Here is a 25,601-nt window from a genome sequence, read left to right on the forward strand (position 1 = left end):
GGGTACAGTATATTACAAGCACAAGCGCTAAGATCTTCATTTTACTCTGTGTAACGTGGTTGCCTATTGTAAATGCAGGCAATTCACATCAACATTCAGCTTTATACCAACGCGTATCTGGGGCATATCATTTTAAGATTAAATTACACAGGTGCACTTAATAACAGTCTACTATAACTATATATAATAACATAGGGTATTTTACATGCCTGGGGGATCAGGCATTTTTTTTTTTTTTTTTTTTTTTCATCGGTTTGTAATTTAATTTCTACGAAACACAAATTTAATTTCTATTTCTAAGAAATTCATTTTAATTTCTTCAAAACACCATTCTTAGTGAATGTAAAACGATAATGAAAGTACAATATTGACGATAGTACGTTACACTTCTACTCGGTATGTAATTTAACTTCTATGAAACACAATGTAATTTCTATTTCTAAGAAACTCAGTTTAATTTCTAAGAATCGCTGTAAAGCGATAATGAAAGTACAATATTGACTGAAGTTGACTACTACTGCATGGGTCATGTTTAAAAAAATAATGTCATCCCATGAGTGTAAATTTCATATCGTTGACTAAACAATAAATAACTTTTATAAATTTACACATGTTTGTGTTGTTTCAACGCAGGTTTTGTTCCGTGCATACATGCACACCCACAAACGCATTATGCTACTATAACAACGGGCCTAATGGAGAAACCGAACAACAACCTATGGGTACAGGCCACAGATATGCATTCAACTGAAAACAAAACACCTGTTTGAATCAGAGTGGTGGCATTATTATTCTACTGCCATATCTATTGCAGTGTAGATACGTTCACAGTATTGTTTGGGTTTTTTAAATTGTAATTAAAGTGTATTATTTTTCTTGAAACAGTTGCATACGAATATAGAATCAAATGTAATGTTAATATAATAGATATCTAGATTTAGAACACGCCTACATAAAGGGACATAATTAAGCCTTAAGTACATTACAGGTAAACATTTAAGGAAATAGTAAGATACACCCATATTTCGAAATAGATGATTGAGAACAGGGCTCACCAATAGGACTCCTCCTCTCACCATTCCAATGCTTCACATTCACAGCAAAGTAGACAAAAACTGTGTTAAACCCGGTAGCCTCTATTGGGTCCACGATGTTTTCGGAAAAGGGGTTTTACTTCGGAAACGATTATATATATGATTTGTGCTCTCATAGCCCGATGTTACGAGCCAAATTTGAAATACATCCGATAAAATCTGTGGACTTTATCGCTTTCAGAAAGGTTTCGGCAAACGGCGGTACAGAAAGGTTGTGGGAAGCTCAATATTGATATGGTTCGTCCTCTCATAAACATTGTCAACTGTTGGGGGTCCAGATACAAATGTGAACGGACGGCTAGATGGGTAAGACGCTGGGTCGCTAGTCTGAAGTTCGCGTGTCTGATCGCTGCATTGGCCGAGAAGGTTCATCATAATTTCCGACGTGGTTTCCCCTTGTCTAGTCGTTCGGGTGGGAGGACAAACCGAGGTCAGGTTTATACATTGGCGTGCACGTAAAAAATCCCTTGGCAGTTGGAATTCAGGATAAGAGTAGACCATAGTGCCGGTGCCCGATCCCTCATAGCACACGGTAACCCCATTATAGTGCCGACATGTTAACAACTACCTAGGTATGTGCACATCCTTAAAACGTTATCCTGCTTGACACATTTATTTAGGCGTAATTACCCTTATACAGATTTAAATAGATTTCACTAGCTACAGGTATTGACCCAGGGTATAAAATTTTGGTTCAATATAGGCCTAATACAGATTGTTTCTGCCACATAAATTTCAAACAAAAAGGTTATAAGGATAACAGGTCGAGTTACAAAACTCCGATCAACTTAATTTCATTAATAAAATCTAATATTTTACAATGTCTATTAGTTTTGATTCGTTGTGAATATAATGCTTTCCGTTATATTTTTTATACAAAAAGTCGTGAATTATACTCTTTGGATGCTAACATCGATGATACGATGATAAGCCATTATAAGGCAATAAATCGGAGAAGTGTTATTGGCCAATAAATTTCAAATTTGTGTTACAATTTCTTATTTTGTTTTTCTTAAAGTTTTATGTTTGTTTATTCAGTAGTCGGCATCATAAACACATCCAATTAAATATTTCGTCTTGGTATCTCCCAATTATCCATTGAAGCATTATGTGGAAGTTGTAATATTTATGCTGATATTGTTGATCTATCCAATGTTGGTTCATGATCCAAAGACTTAAATTTTATCCAGAAAACAAACAACATTAAGACAGCAACTATAACGGATACTCCAATAATACTTCCACAAAGTACCCACCCATCTTGATCTGAAATATAAATGAAATGGGGTTTAAAGTCCTACTCAAAGCATCAATATTTTGATAAAGGTAAGCAGACATATGCAGATGGCGACTCATGAGGGAAGGACATAAAACAAATTATTAAAAATTTTATTATATTAAACATAAGAAAGGAATAATAACTCCTAAAACTTTGTAGTCGTCAGTGAATCCAGATAACCATCACCCCTATTTTCTCATGTATCACATTCAGAAGATTCATTAAATTGAAATGTACCATATTAGCTCATTCCGAATTTCAGTAGGTTTCCTGTATGAAAAGTGTCAGCGATTTCTTAATACGCCTAGCAAACTTTGTTCTGTATCATGTTTTCAAAATAGAAAAAGAAACATCGTGAAATATATTTTAGATTAATATTTCCACTGAGATGCGTATCGAAGCATTTGCAGGAATGTAGTAGTTTTAGTAGTAGTTCGAGTCAGTTTCGTAATGTTTAGAAAGGACAACATCGCATTAGTGATAGAACAAGACACCATATATTTGTTACCAAAGTGTACTTCTCGAATGGTAACTTATAATGTAATGACCACTGCAATAATTCCGCTCTAACAATATTTATTTTTAACATGACATACATTCCCCACTGAAAGATATATCTACACAGCCCCAATATGGGCAGGCGCCAGCCTTTGAACACCTTATCCTGAGCAGTATTCAAATTTCGTTGAAACCATAAAGAGTTATATATCCGTTATGGTGACGATGTTGTTATTCTAGATCCTAGGAAGAACCAAAGTGGACTTATTCCCTCTTCCGGGGTTATGCTCTATGCTCTATCTTATGTTTAAATATTCCACCTGATTAGATTTTATTACATACTTCGAGAAGGTATTTGTTGAGTAATAAAACCTTCTAGTAGTTTATCGAGGGCTGGCCGTCCTTACCGCACGGTACAAATATTATGACCACTAGAAGCAACAAATTCCAGAACAAGCCAGAACTCATACCAAAATGGCCGCTTTATACAAATGAGTATTTAGGGGAATACTAACCCGAACCCTGACCCTTTTAAGAGAAGTAAAAACTAAATTAGACCCAAGTTCAGTCTTTTAGTTAGGGTTAGGGTTCGGGTTAGTTATCCCCAAAATTCAAATTTATATACTATTCAAAAAAAGTAGGGGATATTTGATTTTTAAGTGTTATTAAAGTCACCTAATGAAACTGACGAAGAAACAAATGACAAAATGAAATGAAGTTCACATTCATCGATTTATTCCAAATGATCGTTAGACTAAGTAAGGCACAGACTGACCATTATAAGGGTAAAATGATACCCGGGGTCAAACAGCAAAGTTACCACAACATCACAACCAAGTCAGTAACGGGTAAATCCTCCTCTGTTTGCCAAACAAGCATTGATCCGACGTGGCATACTCCTAATGAGACGTCTAAGGTCATTTTGGTCCAGATTGTCCCATTCCTGTTGCAACGCAGCAGCAAGTTCTTGGACATTGGCAGGACGTTGTTGACGTTGACGTAACCTCTGTCCAAGCATGTCCCAGACATGCTCGGTGGGGGAGAGGTCGGGACTCAGTGCTGGCCAAGGTAATGTGGTGATGTTCTGTTGTTGGAGGTAACCTATAAAGATCCTGGCCCTGTGACATCTTGCGTCGTCATCCTGGAAGATGAAACGGCGGCCATGACGTCGTGCAAACGGCATAATATGGACTGCCAAGATGTTGTCCCGGTAGTACTGGCCTGTAACACGCCCTGCAACAACATGTAAAGCCGTTCTTCCAGCAACAGTGATGCCTCCCCACACCATAACAGAACCACCCCCAAATCGATCATGTCTGATGACGTTAACGTCTTGGAAGCGCTCGTTTCGACGACGCCACACCCTCCTACGTCTGTCTAAAAAATCAACAGTGAACCTTGACTCATCTGAAAACATCACATTGCTCCACCGTCGATTATCCCAGTGTTGACGATCCCTACACCAACGACGTCTTGCCTGAATGTGATGATCTCTCAAACAAGGGATCACGCGAGGACGTCGGGCGCGAAGGTGACCCCTATGCAGTCGATTCCGAATCGTCTGGCCACTCACTCTCACACCAGTGTCTGTTTGACGACGAGCGCTGATCTGATTTGCTGTGATGACACGATTTCTCAAGGCCAAGGTACGGATAAATCGATCCTGGGCTTGAGTTGTCGACCTGGGCGTGGTCTGTCCTGTACAGATTGTGTATCACGGTATCTGGACCATATCCTGCTTATAACAGACTGAGAAACATTCATCGTCCGCGCCACAACCGCCTGTGTTGTGCCGATCTGTAGCATGCCAAGGGCACGTAACCTTTCATTTTGGGTAAGCCGACGCATATCAAAATTTGTTTTCTGGTCACTAAAACAATTAAACTGATGTTTCCACCCTGGAATTCAATGCCACAATGACTGTAACATTCAAAGTCAGAGTCGTGCAAATCTTGGGTTGGACCCCCATGATGATCCCAAGCATCACCTGCATTCCATGCGGTAGCTATTGGTGCGTTACATGTAACTGGAAATGTTTCTTCTGTTAGGTTCTATAGTGACTTTTTTCGTAGTCATTTGCATATTTTAGTATTATGCCCCCAAAATCAAATATCCCCTACTTTTTTTGAATAGTATATAAAGCGGGCATTTTGGACTCAGGAAACACCCGAACCCCGATAAACTACTAGAAGGTTTTATTTGTACCGTGCGGTAAGGACGGCCAGCCCTCGATAAACTACTAGAAGGTTTTATTACTCAACAAATACCTTCTCGAAGTATGTAATAAAATCTAATCGGGTGAATATTCCGGGGTTATGCTCTATGGAGATATATAATTTACTAAATCTTTCGGGGCTCTGCTCTATGGAGAAATTAATAATTTACTAAATCTTTCGGGGTTATGTTTTATGGATATATCAATAATTTACATATCTTATGTTGAAATTTTTCGGGGTTATGTTCTATGGAGATATTAATTATTTACTAAATTTTTCAGGGTTTTTGCTCTATGGATATATTAATAATTTATCTTTAATCCTTTCGAATATGAAAACATATTTCGACATGCAATTGCCAAAAACGCTAACATATATCTCAAAATGTTTGTACTAGACCACTAAAAAACTTTATTTCGTGTAACGAGTGAGGAGTGGGATGTCATTTATCAGTCATAGGCCTACACACGAAGGGCGATTAATAGCCATGCACCCTGTCTTCTAAATGGTTTAGTGCCATATTTGTCGTATTAAAAACATGGGCTTGTATATTAGAACAAAAAAGCACCATTTTGACCTTTGAATATATTCAACAATAAGAACTGTGAAAAGGTTTGGCAACGTTTGATGAACGTTTAGTGGATCTAACTCATTCTGATTTAATACACCAAGTGTACATATCTAACGTTGACAATTTCACAATAAATTTATTTGTTGAGTCTACATGTAGCAGTAATAATCTGTTGCATTGTGTATTCTTTATCCTGCGTGGACTATTGCAATATGCAAGAGGGTGAATATCACGATTGTCCTCGGATGCCTTCCCAAGAGGTTAATGTCCAGAATAACGATCATGCATTGTTTGTATCTAATACACTGATACTTTCAAAATATATGAAAACTGTATACTCACAACCGGCAACAGATGGGATCACTAGTAAAAATATTTGCAATATCAGCAAGTCTTTCTTTGTGTGACAATACATTTTCTTGCTAGAACTATGGCTGATACCCTGATAGCTGATAGACTTTTACTGGTGTTAAAAACATATATCCAAATATTCTCGATTAATCACAAAGCGTTGTCGGAACTTTTGTTGACACTCTGATACACTGTCTATTTTTTACCAGATATCTAGTTATGCCAGTTTACCAGTCAACGCCCTTGGAGCTTTGGTTGATGCCTCGAATTGTTTTACCAGTTTTAAAAAAGATATTCTACATGAATCATACGACGCTGTGATCAATAAATGCAATGATGTATGCATGGTAAACTGGGCGTGGTTTAAAGCAACATAATCTAAAATATATATCCTACCAGATTCGTGCTTAACGCTAGTTGTATAACAACGACGGTTAGTCCCTTGACGAGGGACCCTTATGTGATCGGGATTCTTGATAAAAATAAATGGGGGTCCTCCGATCGTTTTACTGTACTCGGATTTCCAAACTGCACCAACAGCTACAAAACATATCGTGAGAGCTAATCCGGAGTAGATGAGTTGGAGCAGATAAATCTTATTTGATTGTCAATTTAATGTAACCCTTTAATTGACAATCTGTTCTTAATAATATAAGGGAATCAGTGAGTGGACATATCCACTCTTTATCTGTTAACAAAACATCAATAACACATACATTATAATTAGCTTTTTGAACAGAAACACAAGCCTTTATTAATTTTTTTTTGTTTCAAATGTCAAGTATTGTTTTATTATGAATATGAATTCATATGTTCAAATAATATAACAGCATCTACTCTAATTTCAATTTTAATACTAGGGATTAACATGTGAACTGATACAATGTGTTGAATGTTTTTTATACATCAGGATGTGAAAGATCCAATAAACTGTTTTGCTATATCGTTTTGATAAAATACATCGGGGTTCTAAACTGGATTTAATAAGAGTTGTGGCGACATCTCTCTCTCTCTCTCTCTCTCTCTCCAGTCATTGGTTTCATTGGTTTACCCAACCATTCACAGGGTTAGATAAAAGACGGAAAGTTGTTATATTAGACTGTGATATCTCACACTTAAAATCAAAGTAACTGAATGTCACGTCACTAGATACGAGAAACCGACACAAATAGAAATAGCCCATACATTCGCTTGTTTTATTCATTCAAAACTTAACAAAAACATGGTAAATGCACAGACTTTTTTCTATTTTGTTATATTTTTTTTCGTGAGAGAGAGAGAGAGAACTAGAGAGAGAAAGGGAGATGGGGTTCAACGTCCACTTGACACTTGCTAACTATTCCACCATCCACCCCCCCCCCCTTTTTTTCGTTTTCTCATCTAGAGTAACAGTGTATTATTGTTTTATAAATTGTCAGATATCATTCGAAGGAATTATCAGTGGGCAGAAATTCGCCCGTGTAGCTGTTATCGCTCGTTACTTCAGTTAGTTATATAGAAGGATAACTCATGTTTTCTATTGTATGCGTCACTTCCATTTCTTCAGCTCTTCGTTACGCATCAATGATCTCTGTGTTAAAATTTTATTTGGAACGTGTTTAACCAGGTCTATCAGGTATGTGATAATGACTGACACCACTAGTGTCCTTTAAGAAACCAATAACATAATTTTTTAATGGATTTGACTATTCAGCAAAAATCAGTTTTCTTATAAGATGAAGACAGTGCGTGATATATGACACTCTTCAGATTTATCCGAAAAATGCAGTCTTATGTATATAGATACTAGAAATATAACAGGCTATGGCTGGCCATGCCCAAGGTATATTGCCATGTTTCTTGAAAAGCTTTGTTTGTATTGCCTGAACGTTATCCGCGTCACGCCATCCCGATAACATAATATACCGCCTACACTATAATAACTACACCAATATGCAGTACGATACCTGTACTTGTTCCCGATTGATAAACTACGTAAAGATGGGACAAGAAAGTTAGATAAGGTTGATATTTATGCGTGTAATGAACATTGTGAATGCATATTATGCAGTTAAGGGTATTACAATATTAGACGGTAAGAAATTTAGCTTATTTTTATTAGGGTGGTCGGGGTCGGGGTGGGGGTGGGGCCGGAGGGGTATTGTAACCAAGAGGTCGAATTCGTACGCTTTAAAACATAAGGTCTGTCATTAAGTCACGTCGAGTGGATTCTATTCTAAGCTGGTACATAACAAGGAGTAAGCTCGTCTCTGATACCACATTCGTTTTCCAAGCCCCCCAGTTTAGGTCCTCTAAGTGCAAGCGAATTATTGAAAATAACAAAATGTACCTTAAATTGTTAGTCCAGAAATCACCTAGTCTGTCCAGAAAAGGTAAACTTATATAATGCCAGCCGTTTGTTTTGACTGGCGAATTCTATGTCTTTGGGGGGGGGCGAATGGTTAGCACGCGCGTGAGGTATCATAAGGCCTATCATTGAGTCAACTGGCGTGGTTTTGAATCCCCGGTTGTACGTTACAAGGAATAGGGTTGCCTGTACAACCTCGTGGGTTTCCTCCCACTGCTAAAGAATATTGAACCATGTGTTAGTCCCGAAATGACCTAGTTTGTGTTGAGTGGACGTTAAACTCTCTCTTTCTCTCTCGAAATGACCTAGTTTGTGTCCAGAGGACGTCTCTCTCTCTCTCTCCCTCTCTCTCTCCCTTTCTCTCTCCCTCTCTCTTTCTCTCCCTCTCCCTCTCTCTTTGTCAATATAAAGAAAATGCATATTTCCTATTAACATCTAAAGTAATACATTTTGTTATCAATGTCACTATGAATTATTAACTGTGAAATATTTATAAATAATCTCATTATCGTTTGAAATCGTATCATTTGCTTGGCTAGAGGAACTTCGAACGAACACAAATAACATTGTCAATGTATCCCGTGTATATATAGATTATTATACATGTATACCTTCTTTTTTTAGAAGCATGAATATGATGAACGGCATGGTCGCTGTGACTCTTTGTCTACTACCTGTGACTTCCGGTTTGTTAACATTTTAATCTGTATTTAATATTCATGTATCAGATAAAAAAAATAAGGTGTTGTTAATATAAGACAAATGTGCTGCACAAAATGGACTTGAGTTGATAGTTTTTTTAATAATGTCGGAAATACGGTAAAAAGAAAATACCAATAACAATGAAAATATTTTCGCAAGATAATTAGTTATCATTTTTCTTGTAGAAATATGAAAGGTTGTAATTTTGTTAATTTTGATCCATGTGCACTTATAATTGATTCAAAATGACACCTAAGATCCAAGATGGCAGCTGCTCTAACACAAACGACAGCTTTAATACAATTAAATCCTGATTAAAATAAATCATACAAATGATTGATTAAAAATAACTTCATTGAGTGGCATTTAGTAATGAACAGTAAGACACTGATACTCTTGTCTTTATCTAGTAAATGAAAACATATGCTTGATAAAGACGAAGTTATCAGCGTCGTCAATTTGCATGTCAACTAAAGCAGTCGTTCTTTATGTGATTAAAAATAGTGCAGATATCACTATTAATAAAAAAGATCCGATTTGAACATAATGAACCAAATATTGTACTCTCTAACACAAGTTCTGCTGACATTGGGTATATATATATTATTAGCTTAGCTAGTAGCATATGTATGTAGGATGACAGTTAAAAGTTTAATGGCCCCAATACGTCATTTTGGTTGGTTAAGTCAGTTATTTGGCCTTGTCTGGTAAACACGGTACATTACGACCTAAACGATGGAGAGGTGTAGATGTTACATCCCATGATACTGTAGCTTGAGTCGATCAATAATGTATACAATTATTTTCACCAATAACAACAGCTTCCTAAATGTTTTCTTTTGTAGGATTGCACAGTTATGCTTGCAGTGGGACAACTAATACGTATTGCTCTTGGCACATGTTAAGATGTGATAAGGGAGAACTGATTAGTATTATATCGTCTTGCTATGGATTCACATATTTCAGATACAGAAGGAGCAACTGTTTAAACCCACACTGTAATATTAGTTTTACCGATACGAACGAAATAAAGCTTAACGATTGTGAAGGAAAACAGGCTTGTAATTTCCGTTCATCAGATAACTCTATCCCAGTTTGTAAGAACAATGGATTTCATATTCCTTATCAGTACTCAATTGTAAAGTATGACTGTAGGACAGGTAGGTTCGTTTTTTAAAATTGATTAATATGGATAAATAAATGAAAGAAAGGGATTTAGCTTCCCACTGTTTTTCTCCCAACGGGAATCAAGAAGATTAGGCATACACGCCACACATTGTGCTATGGGGGAACTTGTGTTTGTGCAGCAATATAATTTTAAATTGCTAAGAGTTCCTTGCTTGCACCATAGAGCATGTTCCGTCCCTGGATTGATGGATATAGTTAGCCAAGCAATGACCAAGGAGTTAGTATAAACCTATATATAGCTTTGTGTGTATATTCAGAACCAGGTAATATAGAGAATTAGACATTTTCGATTACAGATAATTGGCGTCCACATTCGACTTATTGTAACTGAATAATCAATTACATACATATAACCAAACTCTCGGGTGCTTGTGCAAAGCGATGGAACGCTTTTAATGGCTAAAGTCAGTTAAAAGAAATCATAGGCATGACCCTTAACTGGAGACAAAAACCTTAGGTGTATTGGGTGTTGAATAGGAAATGCAGAAAGATTTTCTGTAATGTCAAAAGTGCATATAAACTTAAAGTACCTGGAAATCTCTTCAATAACATAAATATCCTCAAATGTTGGCTATGTGTTCATACTAGTATTCGTATACCATGTGTCGGAATGATAGAGACTAGTTCCAGGTTGGTCTGTTTTTAATTATCTTGCAATGACTTTGGCAAGCGGTAATATTATAAATCAAATCATTTCAGCATTACCAACTGAATCGCAAACAAGAACTACTCTAAATCGACAAAGTACAACAGAGGTGTCTGAACCAGGCAAAATCATAAGATCAACTCCAGCAAAAAATAACTCGACAGATACAGCCAGTATTAGAGTTCGTCAATCCACCGAATGGTTTATTGAAAGGGGTATGCACAGAAAACCAGAAACTACCGATATTGATGAAACGAATATCATAAATTATAATTATAAACATAATACAGGTGATTAATTATTTTGAATATTTAATATTTTCACAGTTGTGTGGAAACTAGAAATGACAGTGTTGTTTAAATTTGTTAATATTACTGTCCCATTTCTGTATTTATAAATAAATTCAAGGCCCAGTATTGAACAGATATCATGTAAATATATTTGAATTACGACTGGCCAAACGATACACGGCTGTCTGAATCCTCTTTCAAAGACAATTTGTCCAGTTCCCGTATATTTTTCGTAGCGTCATGGGATGTTTACTGCAAGACTGGCTTTCTTTGTACTGATTGTAGATAAGAGTACCCAGTTCTTCCGGGCAACGCCATGGGGTGGTTACTGCAAGGCTGGTTATCTTGATATTGATTGTAGATACCAATACCCCAGCCCTTCTTAGCAGCGCCATGAGATGGTTACTACAGCACTGATTATCTTGTTATTGCTGTAGATGCCAGTACCCAAGTTCGTCCCGTTAGCGTCTTGGGATCCTTACTGCAATACTGATTATATTGATGTTGATATAGACAACTCTGTATGTTGTTAGATATTTATACTTATGTGTTTATATTGATATTTTGTAGATGCCTCTGTTATTGTTGGCAGCGTCATGGGAAGTTTACTTTTGGTTGTCGTGGTTCTTGTCATCATTTATAAACGGTAATGTATAGTAATTTTATAATTTGCATGTAACTTGGGTTGCTTCCAAAAATAAACCCTTGCAATTGTCGGTTAAAATTAATTAGTTGTATTCTGTAGTTAAACAAATTCTACATTAACATGCCACACGGAAATAGTACTCAACCATTCAACTTTACCTTAATTATTATTTTATATATATATATATATATATATATATATATATATATATATATATTTCAGACACACGATTAGTACTTTTATTGATAGTCGCTTCAAAGAGAGTTCAAAGGTTACAAATCCAGTATCCGAAACACCTACTGATGGCTGCACCAGTAATCCTGAATTGAGGAACGATAAAACTCCGAGCTATGTATTATCTAATGACTGTTACCATTTACATGACAACAGGAAACATGATGATACTTATAGCCATTTACACGGTGTAAATACGAACAATATTCGTATAGATGACCGATCCGATGGTGAATATAATCATCTTCGTAATGATAATTACCATCATCTGACATCTGACTTCACACACGAAGTGTCAGATTCTGACTACAATCATCTTGGTGAGGTTAGCAAGGGTGACAATTACCATCATCTGAATGATTTTAAAAATAGGACATCTGGCGGGATGGAAGGTGCTGACTACAATCATCTTGGTGATGTTAGTAAAGATGACAATTACCATCATCTAAATGATTTTAAAAACCGGACATCTGTCGAGCGCATTACACGCGGGGTTGATTACAGTCACCTTCATGACGTGTTTGGTGAAAACGCTGCAGATGATTATGACCAGATTGGTGACATCAGGAGCAACGAGATTCCACAAGCCGACAGAAAAGATGTAGCATATGTAAACCATGGATCAGTTAATGACCATTGTGATGATACACACAATCAGATGACTCGTGGCAACTACACCGATCGTGGTGCTGTAAAGAGCGAACTGATAAATGAAGACGTCTACAACCATATTGATTACGTTAATCACGACACAGATGTTAAATACGAACTAGCTAAGAGCGCGCGTAGCGACAATTTAAATATGCCATATGAACCGACACAGAAGATTAGTTAATACGGGTTAAATATTCAACCGAGCAATAAAATGGGAGATTACTCCAATATTACTACCTACGAAGATTATCCTCTTCCAGAAATCCAAACTTGAAGTAATTCGGACTACTGTGTTTAATAATGTTTAAAAATGTTAACCAATGTATAGTAAAATATAGAATGCGTTATATAAAGGTATAAACATTTTCGATTACAGATTGTGTTCAAAGTGGTAGTTAAAGGTATATGTGAAAATATGTCTACTTTACACCCCCATCTGCCTCGGGTTTATCACGGCGAACAGTTGTCACTAAGGGTAATTTATTATGACATTTGACATTGTCAGATATAAACCAGAAATGATGAAAACAACTGTAACAAATCTATATTTGACCGGGTGTAGAAAGCAATCGAGATACCCCCCCCCCCGTAATATTTTATATGATTGTTTCGCGTTAGGCTCTTTGTGGTAGTAAGATCATCATAATACTCCGACACAAGAACATCCAGAGAAATGGAATGACCTATAACTGTATTTAACAGTTAATTTGGAGAAGATTTTTATTTAATGATTTAAAAGTGAAATTTTACTGCTACGTTTGGTGTATAGCAATCTGATTATAATACAGATCTGTATTTCGTTTCGTTTTTTATACTTTATACTTTTGATGACCTCCACTAAATGGAGATATGACCGGTTGTATTGGAAGGTCGCATCAAGGGTCATACCTGCGGCTTTTGCGCCTATGACGTCAGACATTTGATGAACCATTCAGCGTCGATGTTTCTAGTGGGATAACTACAGTTTCGTGCACCACACGCCAAGAAGTCGCCGCAACACACGGTTTTATTGGCTATTCCCTCACAACAGCCAGCACCCAGGTTATATAACAACACTTTCAGATCTAATTGTAGTAAAGGCAAGTAAAACAAAAACTTAAAACTATAAAAAAAACGAAACGAAATATAATGTTTTGTTTTAATCAGATTGGGTGTACAGTATTTAAGTAATGAAATGAAATGGGGTTTAACATCCTACTGTTCTGCTCCGAATTTGCTAATGAAGACGCTCATACGCCATACAGTGTGATATGAGGGAAATTTTGCCCGGACAGCGGCACTACGGCGTACTCTTGTATCCAATTCCAACTGTCAAGCGATATTTTACATGCACGCCAATGTATACATGGGACCTCGTTTTTTTGTCCCATCCGTATGTCTAGACAGCTATCCTTGTCGGGCCCTCCGTCCTAAATCACTTGCAAGGGTGACCGCCGTAAAATCTGGATGAACTTTCTCGGCCGATGCAGGGCTTTAGTTAAGAAGGTAACATACAGTAATTATATTATAATGGCTCAGTGAGCGAGAGAGAGAAATGGGGTTTAACGTTCAGTCGACACAAACTAGGTCATTTCGGGACTAACATATGGTTCAATTTTATTTCCATAATTCGCTTGCGCGTAGGGGTCTTTAGCAGTGGGAGGAAACCGGAGGACCCGGAGTAAACCCACGATGTTGGACAGGCGACCCTACTCCTTGTCACGTACAACCGGGGATTCGAAACCCCGCCAGTTGACTCAATGACAGACCTTATGATACAGCGCGCACGTGCTTACCATTCGCCCCCCCCCCCCCCCGAATGTTGAGATGTTAACACACAGCCGCAATAGGCTTCCATAAATGATCAGTACATATAAAGTATATAATATTCTTATGATAGATTAACTTCCGCGAAAATGTGACTTTAACTCCCATGGAAGGTGCTCGCATCCTCTATTAATTGCTCTGATAAAATGAATTTACCTGTGATTATATGTAAAATGTAAATTAATACCCTATTGCCGATAATGATAGGTTTTATGCAATCTGGAGAACAACACTCGGTATTCGGTCATTAATTGCTTACTAAAATCTCTGATATGCTTAAGATGTTATACAGAAACTGTTGGGTAAAGGATGTTTTGTTGAAACTACTATGAGATATATGTTATGTACAGTTTATTTGCAACCGATCTGTGACATTTGCTACATAGAAAGCGTACAAGACAAATGGGGTGTGACAGAACGCAAATGTTAAAAAAGACTCATTCCAGCCAGTGTGTCATTTAAGCGAAAGCTTCTTTTTTCAGAGGAATATATAATAATGCACAGCAGGTTTTGACATATGGCGGCACTGTTGCTTTTTTGACTTCTTTGTCATATTAATAATAATAATACTAATGAGGCTTTATATAGCGTCTTCTCCATGTTGACACATGCTCAAAACGCTTTAAGTAATGGCCCTACGGGTAAAACTATCGGAACAGGAACGTCTTTAGTGCGGATTTACATTGATTAAAAGTCTTTTGATTCTTGATCTGCTGTTGCAGTTCCGTTACAAAATCACAACCAAAGTTCCATTTAAAAGATAATCTGGTGCTAACCTACCATTTGATTTATTAAAACTAACAAGTATTTTATAATTCTCGAAAAATATTAGTAACAATCTGTCAGCTCTGAATAATGTGACCATCTTTACCCCAAATTATTAACCAGCATTTACCCTAAATTAGTAACAAGCCTCCAGCTCTGAATAATGTGACAACCCTTATGCTAAAATTGAAGACGGTTATAATGCACATTTTGATCACTAATGTCCTCCTTAAACGCACCCAAATGATCATAATTATCGCATAATTGTCTACTTTTACTTTTGTTTAGGTTATGGATGTCCAAACGATTATATGTGTCTTTTTCATCAGTAGATATAGCTGGGCGGTTGACGAACTTGGTTTGGCCAAGTTGTTCGTAGTGATCAAAATCGTTATCTACATCTGACGGTTTGGGTTCTGACAACCCATCGCTTATTGCAGATAATTCATTCCCAAATTCATTTGCAATTTCCCTCAGTAGTTCACTATTTTCACCCGGTCTTAATTGAAGCGTTGTGGATATGTCTTTCTTGATATCGAAGCTACCTGGTGTATCTTCTTCTAGCGGCTCTGCTTGTTGGTCACAATAAACATCCTTGTCCAGTTTGCTGTCGTGATCGGATTGTTGAGTTTGAATTTGGCAAATATGTTTATAACCCGAAAGAATCGGCGATTGATCGTGAAAAGGTTCATGGTGTTTGACGATGTGACAATACGAACCTTCGGAACCTGCAGGACAGTTATCCATTGCGACTGTTTTAACGAAACGTAGCGTTAAAGATTTGTCCTTTTTGGGCAATAAAAGATAACCCTTTCGAACACCATCAGGCAATTCTGTATCTATATACTCATATGCATTAGTGGAATTGGTTGCGGTTACTTGTTCAGAACATTTCTTCCGTCTTTGTTTACGTCTGAAAGTTAATAGAATGTATGTAAATAGCGATCAATTGCATAACATACCGATATACAGAATACACAGATTACAAATGTATTATACTACTCCATTTAATGACGGGTATTATTCAATAGGCTGGTTCGCTTACTTAATACGTGATACCTTCCAATACCTTTAAATGGCTGACTAATATATATTATGCATGTATGGCTATTGCAGTAAAATGATATGTCAATTCTGTTCTGTATTCCAGACAAGGACAGCTGTCTAGTCATTCGGATGAGACGAAAAACCGAGGTCCCGTGTACACATTGGCGTGCACGTAAAAGATCCATTGACAGTTGGAGTTCGATGTGGGGGTGGGCCGTAGTGCCGCTGTCCGGGCAAAATTTCCCTCATAGCACACTGTATGGTGTATGCCCGTCTTCATTAGCCCAGTTCGGAGCAAAACATGAAAACGGGATAACGCCCCATTAGACTTGACCAATCAGACGATAAATTACCTTATTAAGTGGCATACATTGCTCTCGTGCTTTCGCCCAAACTAGACATGCTTTGAGTGGCGTACGGTGACTCGACACATTATAGGTCCACAGTTAGAGACTGGCGCTAAAGGGAGTCCGTCAGATTACCTTCAAGATCGTCGTATGTGAAATGTTATTTCATTTGTTTAAGAAAGACCGTACATTATATATGAATTGAAGCCTATGGCTGGTCTCGGATCCAATCGCTTTATTTGATATTGTGTGTATAATTCTTGCAATGCCAATGTGGTTTTTGTCCTGTCCGTGGGGTAATCTTATCGGTTTTGTTTGTGTGGGATGTGGTCCTCCAACATTTAAATCAAATTGAGATAAACATACCTTCTGAACCAACAGCAAACAAGGACTATACCCACCATGACCAGAAGGACTAGCACGATCACAGACACAATGATTATATACAACACTGAAATAGTTATAATATATCTATATTCGAACCATGTAAACAAAGATCAATTTTGTATTTCACATGAAATATTATTCTTTAAGTGTCATTTAGTAACTGGGCAGATAAATAAACTACAGACATATTTATGGAAAACAGCTACTGATTTATTTAGGCGACGTTTCGAAGAGTATTCTCTCAACGTTTTAAAGTGTAAGAGGATACTGCCACATCTCCATACTGATGACGATAATATTCTTTAAGTGGCATTTAGTAACTGGGCAGATAAATACACTATAAACAAACTTATGGAAAACAGCTACTGATTTATTTAGGCGACGTGGCAGTATCCTCTTACACTTTAAAACGTCGAGAGAATACTCTTCGAAACGTCGCCTAAATAAATCAGTAGCTGTTTTCCATAAGTATGTTTATAGTTTATTTACATGAAATATTGTATGATAACGGAATGTCGGCACTAGCAATTAACTTGTATGGGGTCTGTTAATTATGATTTTCACATGGAATATCTTTTCTTTTTTTTTAAATTTGGGGTCACAGTGGGTAGGATGCTGGCTCACTAGCCAGGCGGTCGTGTGTTTGATCCCTGCATTGGCTGAGAAAGTTCATCCAGAATTGTCGGCGTGGTTCCCTTCTTGTCAGTGATGCAGGACGGAAGACCTGACATGGACACCTGTCTAGTCGTTCGGATGGGACAAAAACCGAGGTCCCGTGTACACATTGGCGTGCACGTAAATGTTCCCTTGACAGTTGGAATTCGATATAAGAGTAGGCCGTAGTGTCGCTGGCGTATGTCCGTCTTCATTAGCCCAGATCGGAGCAGAATACTAGGACGTTGAACCCCATTTCATTTTTTTTGAAATTTGTTCAGGGGGGTCAGAATTACCTCGTTTATGGATCTGGGATATATTTGTATCAGTCCAATAACCTTTAATTACAATAATAAAGAATATAATTTCAATTCTTGTATTTTACCTGATGTATCTATCATATCAACCGCGGGGTTTCCACCAGAGAAAATTACCACATTACACGTTATATTCAGTTTCCCTTCGGCTGAAATGAAAACAAAATATGTCAACATTTGTGGATTTTATTTACTTTGACAAGGCTTTTTGTTCTTTTTTGTATTTGGTTGATTGCTTTTAAATTTGATTGTGTATGTTATTAATTATATATGTTTTCTAGGGATAACTGCGAATTCATTTTGCCCAAATTTCTTCTCCACGTTTCGTTTATGTGCACATCGCCGATGATTTTTCCCTAGGGACTTAGACATAAGTTTTGATTGTGTATGACTGTAAATTGTCGTGGTATTTGTACCAATTAAAGCAGTTATAAGACGCCTGTTTTCTAAAGCACTTCTTTAAGGATAATGCAATAAATATTTTAACTCACCTGACAAATCTATTATCATTTTATCGCCAGGTTGATTATCTCTAAATAGAACGGCTACTGGACCTTGATATTTACCAAGATATGTTTCAGTCTTATTCCCATTACCCATGCACAACCTTGGTTGCTTTTCGCCGTCAATAATCGATAGTCTTTTGTTACATATTGAATAGGAAGGTGTGCTAGTTTTGGAGAAGTTTAAACTGTGCCTTGGTTGAAGTGACTTCAATAGTATATCGACAACACTGACCCGGATTTCACCTTCTGATTGTATCAAACAGGTTCGATCCCGTGAATACGTAGTTGAAGACGAGCTTTCATCATCATACACCAAACTAACATTAGGAACACCTGTTCTCATCTGGTTCGTTTGGTTGGACAGATCTGGAATAACATTTAGATTGATAATTCCAGGTGTAATTGTAATTACATTTATAATACTATGTACATTTTTTATTACAAGCAGGAATGCCGTTTTAAAAAAAGAATGGGGGCTGTCCGAATTAGTGTCATCGAGTAGCTATGATTGACCAGACAATTCATGGGGACCATGTTATGAGGGAATGTTCAGGACAATGGACTCGTGATATACGATACCGTCAGTGGGTAAGGTATGTTCACTCTTTCAGGTATTTGTTGACTCTTCACAGCAGTTACTGTTGTAGTACCTTAGAATTAAATCAATGGCGACAACAAAGGTCCATAATAAAGTCTTGCTAACAATTTGAGGATGACATTTTGAGGGGTTTTTTTTCATCTTCTATCTGCAAATTATAATTACCTAGAATATTAACCGGCTCACATTCGTATTCAATTCTTCCAAATCGTGAATAATTTTTACAACAGGTATTGTTCCTGTTGTCTGTTGACGTAAGGTTTACAAAACATGATTGATGGTACATACATTGGTTGTAGATCGTCTTGAAATCAGAGTTTGAATATTCAGCTAGTCTATCATTACTTTTTTCCTGAAAGCTACAACATTTGGGTTCCAAGACTTGACAGTTTGTCGACTTCAATCCATAAAAACCATTAGTTATGTTGACTCTGTAACCATTTGGGCATGTAATATTAGTACCAATATTATGACACTCCTCCAATACTTTGAAAGCATCTGTTGGAACAAAACAAAAGTAAACATACACCAAAATCTAAGCCGGGACCCTGTTTTATATTGTCATAATTGTATTTTACAAGAGATTGTGATCAAGTTTGAAAATAAAATATATTTCAAGATAATTCTTCAAATAGCTAAACTGTGAGTCTGGAAAACAATTCGGATACTCTTATCTGTAGTTCGATTACACGGTGCATAACTTCTTCCATATGCTGATTACACTATTTTGCCTTATTACACTATTTTGCCTATACCGTTTTTTTAGGACTTCGAATTTTGTCATGGTTTGGATTGTTCTTACTTGGTTTTATTTTATTTAAATGTGTATGTTCTGTAGATCGATTTTACGTTGTCAGTGATGGAATTAATAATTATGCAATTAATTCATTAACTGAAGAGCCCCACAAGTCTCACAAAAGCCCTCAACACCTCTGACCGACAAAATAATTTGAAAACTAAGAAAGACGGTCTTATGCCAACGCATATAAACGGATACAGCTTAAATTAAAGTCCAACGTTACCCCAAGAAATGAACTGTCCACAGTTTTATGTCTCAAATCGGTAAAACAAACGTCGGTTGCAATTGGAGACCCTTTTGCATGATCAAGGTCCACGAGCAGAGTTTATTTTACACGTTTAGTAGAATTCCAGACACGGGATTGCCAGTGTGATATCCTGGATTTACCCTTCAATATTTACAAACAGGGCTGTTTTAATACTACTTATACCCTTATTATCTAGAAACATGCAATATTCTTGAATCACGAGATTATCTTAGAAATAAATCCATATTACCTGATGTAATTATAAATACAGTAATTACTGTTACAATCATCAACAACATCCCCATTTTACTGAAATAATTATAAAGTCAAATTAATTATAAGTTACATGATATATATATGGATCTTTATCATCTTTGAAGTTCCAAAAGGGAGACAAATCCCAACACTATTACTCACAATACAGACATTCACCAGACACGGATATTACTTAACTGCATACAAAATCCTGTAATAATTTACACTGGGTGGGGTATGTGCGCTTTGGATTTTAAGTCAAGTGACATGGGATCGAAGACAAGCCCGGACGTGTTACCGTTAAACCCTTATAACGAACATATGCCATTAAAGTTAAACCCATTATTATAATTATTTAACGAACATATGGAATTAAGGTTAAACCCTTTAACGAACATATGACATTAACTTTAAACTCCATATATTATAAATATTTAACGAACATGTGACACTGACGTTAAATTCCATATATTATAATTATTTAACGAACATATGACATTAACGTTAAACCCCATAATAATTATAATTATTTAACGAGAATGAGACATTAACTTTAAACCATTATTATAATTATTTAACGAGCATCTCCACCTGCGGCGAGACCTTGCGTGCACCAAATAGTTCCCAAAATCATGTGACCCACATCTACAACGTACATATAACTTCTACTTGGGGGAATTAATACATCTAACATACGGTCATCGCATGTTTCTAGCCAATGGCTCTTTTTTATACACTATTTATTATCATTATACATTAATGTTATGATATCTTACTTGACAAAATATATTGTATAAATTATTTCACCGATCATAACTGATTAAAATTGCAATAAAAAATATAAAACCTGAATGTAAATCACTTTTTATACATTCATGTTACATTCATCTATTTTAAGATCCAGAGAATAGAGCGATATACCCTTTAATAAAACTTCCTTCAAGATGAGTCATATCATTACTAGTTTATAATCGCGTCGGTGTTGTTTTGTGTATGTTCTATCACGTGTCCAACAGTTTTATACAACTACATTCCTCCCGTCAGAAGGCAACACCTAGTAACTTACCTTGAGAAAACAAAGTAAAACTTAATGTATGAATATTAAATCGCAGCTTATCCATTGATTTGACTATTGAGTTAATAGGTTTTTATGTGGCATACTAGACAAATGAAGGAAGTTGCTAGGTTGTGTCATGCGTCTAACTGCTTTCAAAATCAAACGATTGGATACCCTATGCCCTAGAAACCACAAATTTGGTTCGAATTCAATTTTGATATATAAGTGAGTTACTAGTTTTTCAGACATAATTTCAAGATTCAGTATGTGAGATTTAGATAAAGAGCTGACCGTTCTGGCTGTAACAGTTCGCAATAATATAATGAGAAATTAATATATTGAAAATTTCATTCCGTTTACTTTATTCTGGCCCGTCTTCATTAGCCCAGGTTAGGAGCAGAACAGTAGGACGTTAAACTCCATTTCATTTCATTTTACTTTATTCTGAGCCAAGTTATACCTGATTGAAGATGTGGATTGATTATCGTCATAACAATGGTATTTGACAATCGAGGCTAAGTCTTGATTATCCATTTTATCGTGAAATTTGTAAATCCATTTAATCCATTTAAATAAGCCAAAATAAAGAGAGAGAGAGAGAGAGAGAGAGAGAGAGAGAGGGTGAGAGAGAGGAAGAGAGTGAGAGAGAGAGAGAGAGAGAGGGTGAGAGAGAGGAAGAGAGTGAGAGAGAAAGAGAGAGAGAGAGAGAGGGAGGGTGAGAGAGAGGAAGAGAGTGAGAGAGAGAGAGAGAGAGAGGGTGAGAGAGAGGAAGAGAGTGAGAGAGAAAGAGAGAGAGAGGGTGAGAGAGAGGAAGAGAGTGAGAGAGAGAGAGAGAGAGGGTGAGAGAGAGGAAGAGAGTGAGAGAGAAAGAGAGAGAGAGAGAGAGAGGGTGAGAGAGAGGAAGAGAGTGAGAGAGAGAGAGAGGGTGAGAGAGAGGAAGAGAGTGAGAGAGAGAGAGTGAGAGAGGGTGAGAGAGAGGAAGAGAGTGAGAGAGAGAGAGAGAGAGAGAGAGAGGGTGAGAGAGAGGAAGAGAGTGAGAGAGAGAGAGAGAGAGAGAGAGGGTGAGAGAGAGGAAGAGAGTGAGAGAGAGAGAGAGAGAGAGGGTGAGAGAGAGAAAGAGAGTGAGAGAGAGAGAGAGAGAGAGAGGGTGAGAGAGAGGAAGAGAGTGAGAGAGAGAGAGAGAGAGAGAGAGGGTGAGAGAGAGGAAGAGAGTGAGAGAGAGAGAGAGAGAGAGAGAGAGAGAGAGAGAGAGAGGGTGAGAGAGAGAAAGAGAGTGAGAGAGAGAGAGAGAGAGAGAGAGAAACATGGGGTTTAACGTCCTCTCGACACAAACTAGGTCATTTCGAGACCAACAAATGGTTTGATTTTATTTCAATAATTCGCTTGCGCGTAGCAGTCTTTAGCAGTGGGAGGAAACCGGGGGACCCGGAGAAAACCCACGAGGTTGGACAGGCGACCCTACTCCTTGTCACGTACAACCGTTTATTCGAAACCACACCAGTTGACTCAATGACAGGCCTTATATACAGCGCGCACGTGCTAACCGTTCGGCCATCACCGCCCCCCCCCCCTTGCCCCCAAGCCAACATAAAGACCTACAATATGCAGATTTAGCTCTTACATAGTACATGTGCATCTGTAATAGTGTTCAAACATTTAAAGGAGGACTTCGTGATGTCACATGACACACCATGAACAACCGTGGATTTAAGAATGAAAATGAATAGCACAATATGACCTATTTACTGTGAAGATTTTTATTATCATCGTTAGATTAAGAAATTGAATTCCTTAATGGTTTTCTTGACTTCACATTTGCGACTATAACTCACCACTATTACTTCGACACATACTCTACCGTGACATTGTTGGCCGATTGTCAAACCAATATAGTAACTGAAGGATTGTGCTTCCTTGGGCTAAAAAGAAAAGGGGTTTAACTTCCTACTGCTCTTCTCCGACTGGGCTAATGCAGACGTCATACAGTGTGCTATGAGGGAATTCCAGCTGTCAATGAATCCTCCAATCCGAATGACTATACGAATATATACTGTCCCTTCCCAGGCCCTCCGTCCTGCACCACTGACAAGGGGAATCATGCCGGAAAATCCAGATGAACTTTCTCGGCCAACACCCTTATCGAATAAGGGACCTCCTGGTTTGCGAAAATCACAGAGCTTCAGTTAATTGCAGTCTTTCGCCACAAATTAAACAACTTTATTCTATAAAAGCCACGTCAAAGAGCTCCTTTAAAATGATGTTAAGTCATTCAATACTGTAACATATTCATATCCTGTTCATTTTTTTTTTTTTTTTTTTTTTTGCTTTTGTTCATGGGTGTTTTATTGTAATTTTAGTTTCGTTTCAATACATAAAATTTCCTCGTGTTATCTATATGTATAACATGTAATGATGGCGTTGGCATGTCCTACGGGTCTAGAGCTTCAATGTTTAACTAAACCGTCGGTCGTAGTTTCGATCCAGCTTTCGGTCGTAGTTTCGATACCTAGCGTGGGCGTTGTGCGGCCTGGAGATCAACCTCGTGGGCGTGCTCCGGGTAATAAGCATAAGAGAGAAAGGGAGGGAAATGGGGTTTAACGTTCATTTTACGCTAACTAAAATATGAGGTTAGGAGTCTTTAGCTGATAGGGAAACCGGAGGACCCGGAGAAACCCGCGAGGCTGGACACGCCATCCTACTCCTTGTTACGTACAAGCAGAAAATCTCAAACCGGGAAATACTGTATGGAAGAACAAAAAGCTATCTATTGAGTGTTCTTAATTCTTAGTTAAATCAGTGTTTTTAATTCTTAGTTCTTTAGTCAGTGTTCTTAATTCTTATTTCTTCATTTGTTGCCGTATATCGATATTCGTATACTAAAATTAACATTTTAGTATAGAAATGTCGCAATTCGATAACAAATGAAGAAACAATAAGAATTAAGGACTACGAATTAGAACTTAGAATTACACACACAGAATAAAGAGCCGTTTGTTCCTCCATACTATTGCACCAAACATCATGAGGTATTTTTAACGTCAACTCGACACAGACTAGGTCATTTCGGGACTAACATATGGTTTAAGGTTAATTCAATAATTCGCTTGCGCGTAGGGGCCTTTAGCAGTGGGAGGAAACCGGAGGATCCGGAGAAAACCCACGGGGTTGGACAGGCAATCCTACTCCTTGTCACGTACATCCGGGGATTCGAAACCACGCCAGTTAACTCAATGACAGGCCCCGTGATACAGCGCGCATGTGCTAACCATTCGGCCATCCACCCCCCCCCCCCCCCCCATGACCAATGCGAGATACATAAAGTGATTAAACGATATCAATAAATACTGTGCGAGTATTATAAAGATGTAAATCGAGGAAACGCAGCTTTGACAATATATTTCTTTTTAAAAAGATAAAGCTATTTGTTAAGATAATAATTCAGATATCATTGGGGTTCATACACAGATAAAACAAAATAATACTCACGTTTAAAGACACATCAACCATGCAACTTGCATTAAAGTTAAACCAGTTTTAGTTGTTACCTGTTCGATACCTGGCGCATACTACCTGACACAGTTAAATATGATGTCATAAATATTTCCTTGTGTGTAAACCGTGAATAGAAACCGATACTGATGATTCACCGTTTTATTGTTAAATCCTGGCTTGTGTGAATTTTCTGTAGCTATGCATTATACATCAAACCTTCACGTGAGGGGATGTTTTCGTCACCCCCTCCCCCCTTTCGTCCGACGACAGTTTTCAGATTATTCAAGATGGTTTAAGTAGTTATTTCACCATATCTTGTATATCTCCTACAGCTAAAAGGTTATAAGTTTTATTTTTAAAACAATCTTGTTGTAACGTCTCGTCAAACGAAATAAAGTAGCCAACGCCTATTGTTCTATGTTAAGTATATTTATTGGTAGGGTACTTACCCTTTCCAAACCATGGAGCTACGTCGGCTAAGTGGGTAAGGTTATGGCTCGCTAGCATGAAGGGCGCGTGTTTAATCCCTGCTTTGGGCAAGGATGTTCCGGGGTAGTTTCCCGCTTGTCGGTGGTGCAGGACAGGGGGGCTGACAAGGAGAGCTGTCT

General features: G+C 37.5%; 2 protein-coding genes across 4 annotated transcripts; one reads left to right on the forward strand and one right to left on the reverse strand.

Annotated features, from left to right (window-relative positions):
* The first annotated feature begins 7,823 nt into the window (after nucleotides 1-7,823).
* On the forward strand, nucleotides 7,824-13,091 carry LOC126810244 (uncharacterized). 2 transcript variants are annotated; one of them, XM_050535249.2, is made up of 6 exons: nucleotides 7,824-8,083; nucleotides 8,981-9,042; nucleotides 9,904-10,218; nucleotides 10,946-11,182; nucleotides 11,753-11,828; nucleotides 12,051-13,091. In XM_050535249.2, exons 2-6 carry the CDS (start codon nucleotides 8,985-8,987, stop codon nucleotides 12,895-12,897), a joined length of 1,533 nt encoding a protein of 510 aa, XP_050391206.1. In that variant the 5' UTR covers nucleotides 7,824-8,083; nucleotides 8,981-8,984; the 3' UTR covers nucleotides 12,898-13,091. The 2 variants fall into 2 exon arrangements, with proteins under 2 accessions (XP_050391206.1, XP_050391207.1); XM_050535250.2 differs by lacking the exons at nucleotides 7,824-8,083; nucleotides 8,981-9,042 and having other exon boundaries at nucleotides 9,799-10,218.
* Nucleotides 13,092-14,570: 1,479 nt separating this feature from the next.
* LOC126810238 (uncharacterized) lies at nucleotides 14,571-25,066 on the reverse strand. Of its 2 annotated transcripts, none has more exons than XM_056098891.1 (7): nucleotides 24,988-25,066; nucleotides 20,440-20,498; nucleotides 19,309-19,641; nucleotides 18,835-18,911; nucleotides 18,108-18,144; nucleotides 17,048-17,132; nucleotides 14,571-16,200 (listed from the first exon to the last, which is right to left on the reverse strand). In XM_056098891.1, the coding sequence occupies exons 2-7, from the start codon at nucleotides 20,492-20,494 to the stop codon at nucleotides 15,468-15,470; spliced, it is 1,320 nt and encodes a 439-aa protein (XP_055954866.1). In that variant the 5' UTR covers nucleotides 20,495-20,498; nucleotides 24,988-25,066; the 3' UTR covers nucleotides 14,571-15,467. The 2 variants fall into 2 exon arrangements, with proteins under 2 accessions (XP_055954866.1, XP_050391198.1); XM_050535241.2 differs by having other exon boundaries at nucleotides 18,108-18,188; nucleotides 18,531-18,911.
* Between the last annotated feature and the right edge of the window lie 535 nt (nucleotides 25,067-25,601).

Source organism: Patella vulgata, chromosome 2 (assembly GCF_932274485.2).
Source record: "Patella vulgata chromosome 2, xgPatVulg1.2, whole genome shotgun sequence".
NCBI lineage: Eukaryota > Metazoa > Mollusca > Gastropoda > Patellidae > Patella > Patella vulgata.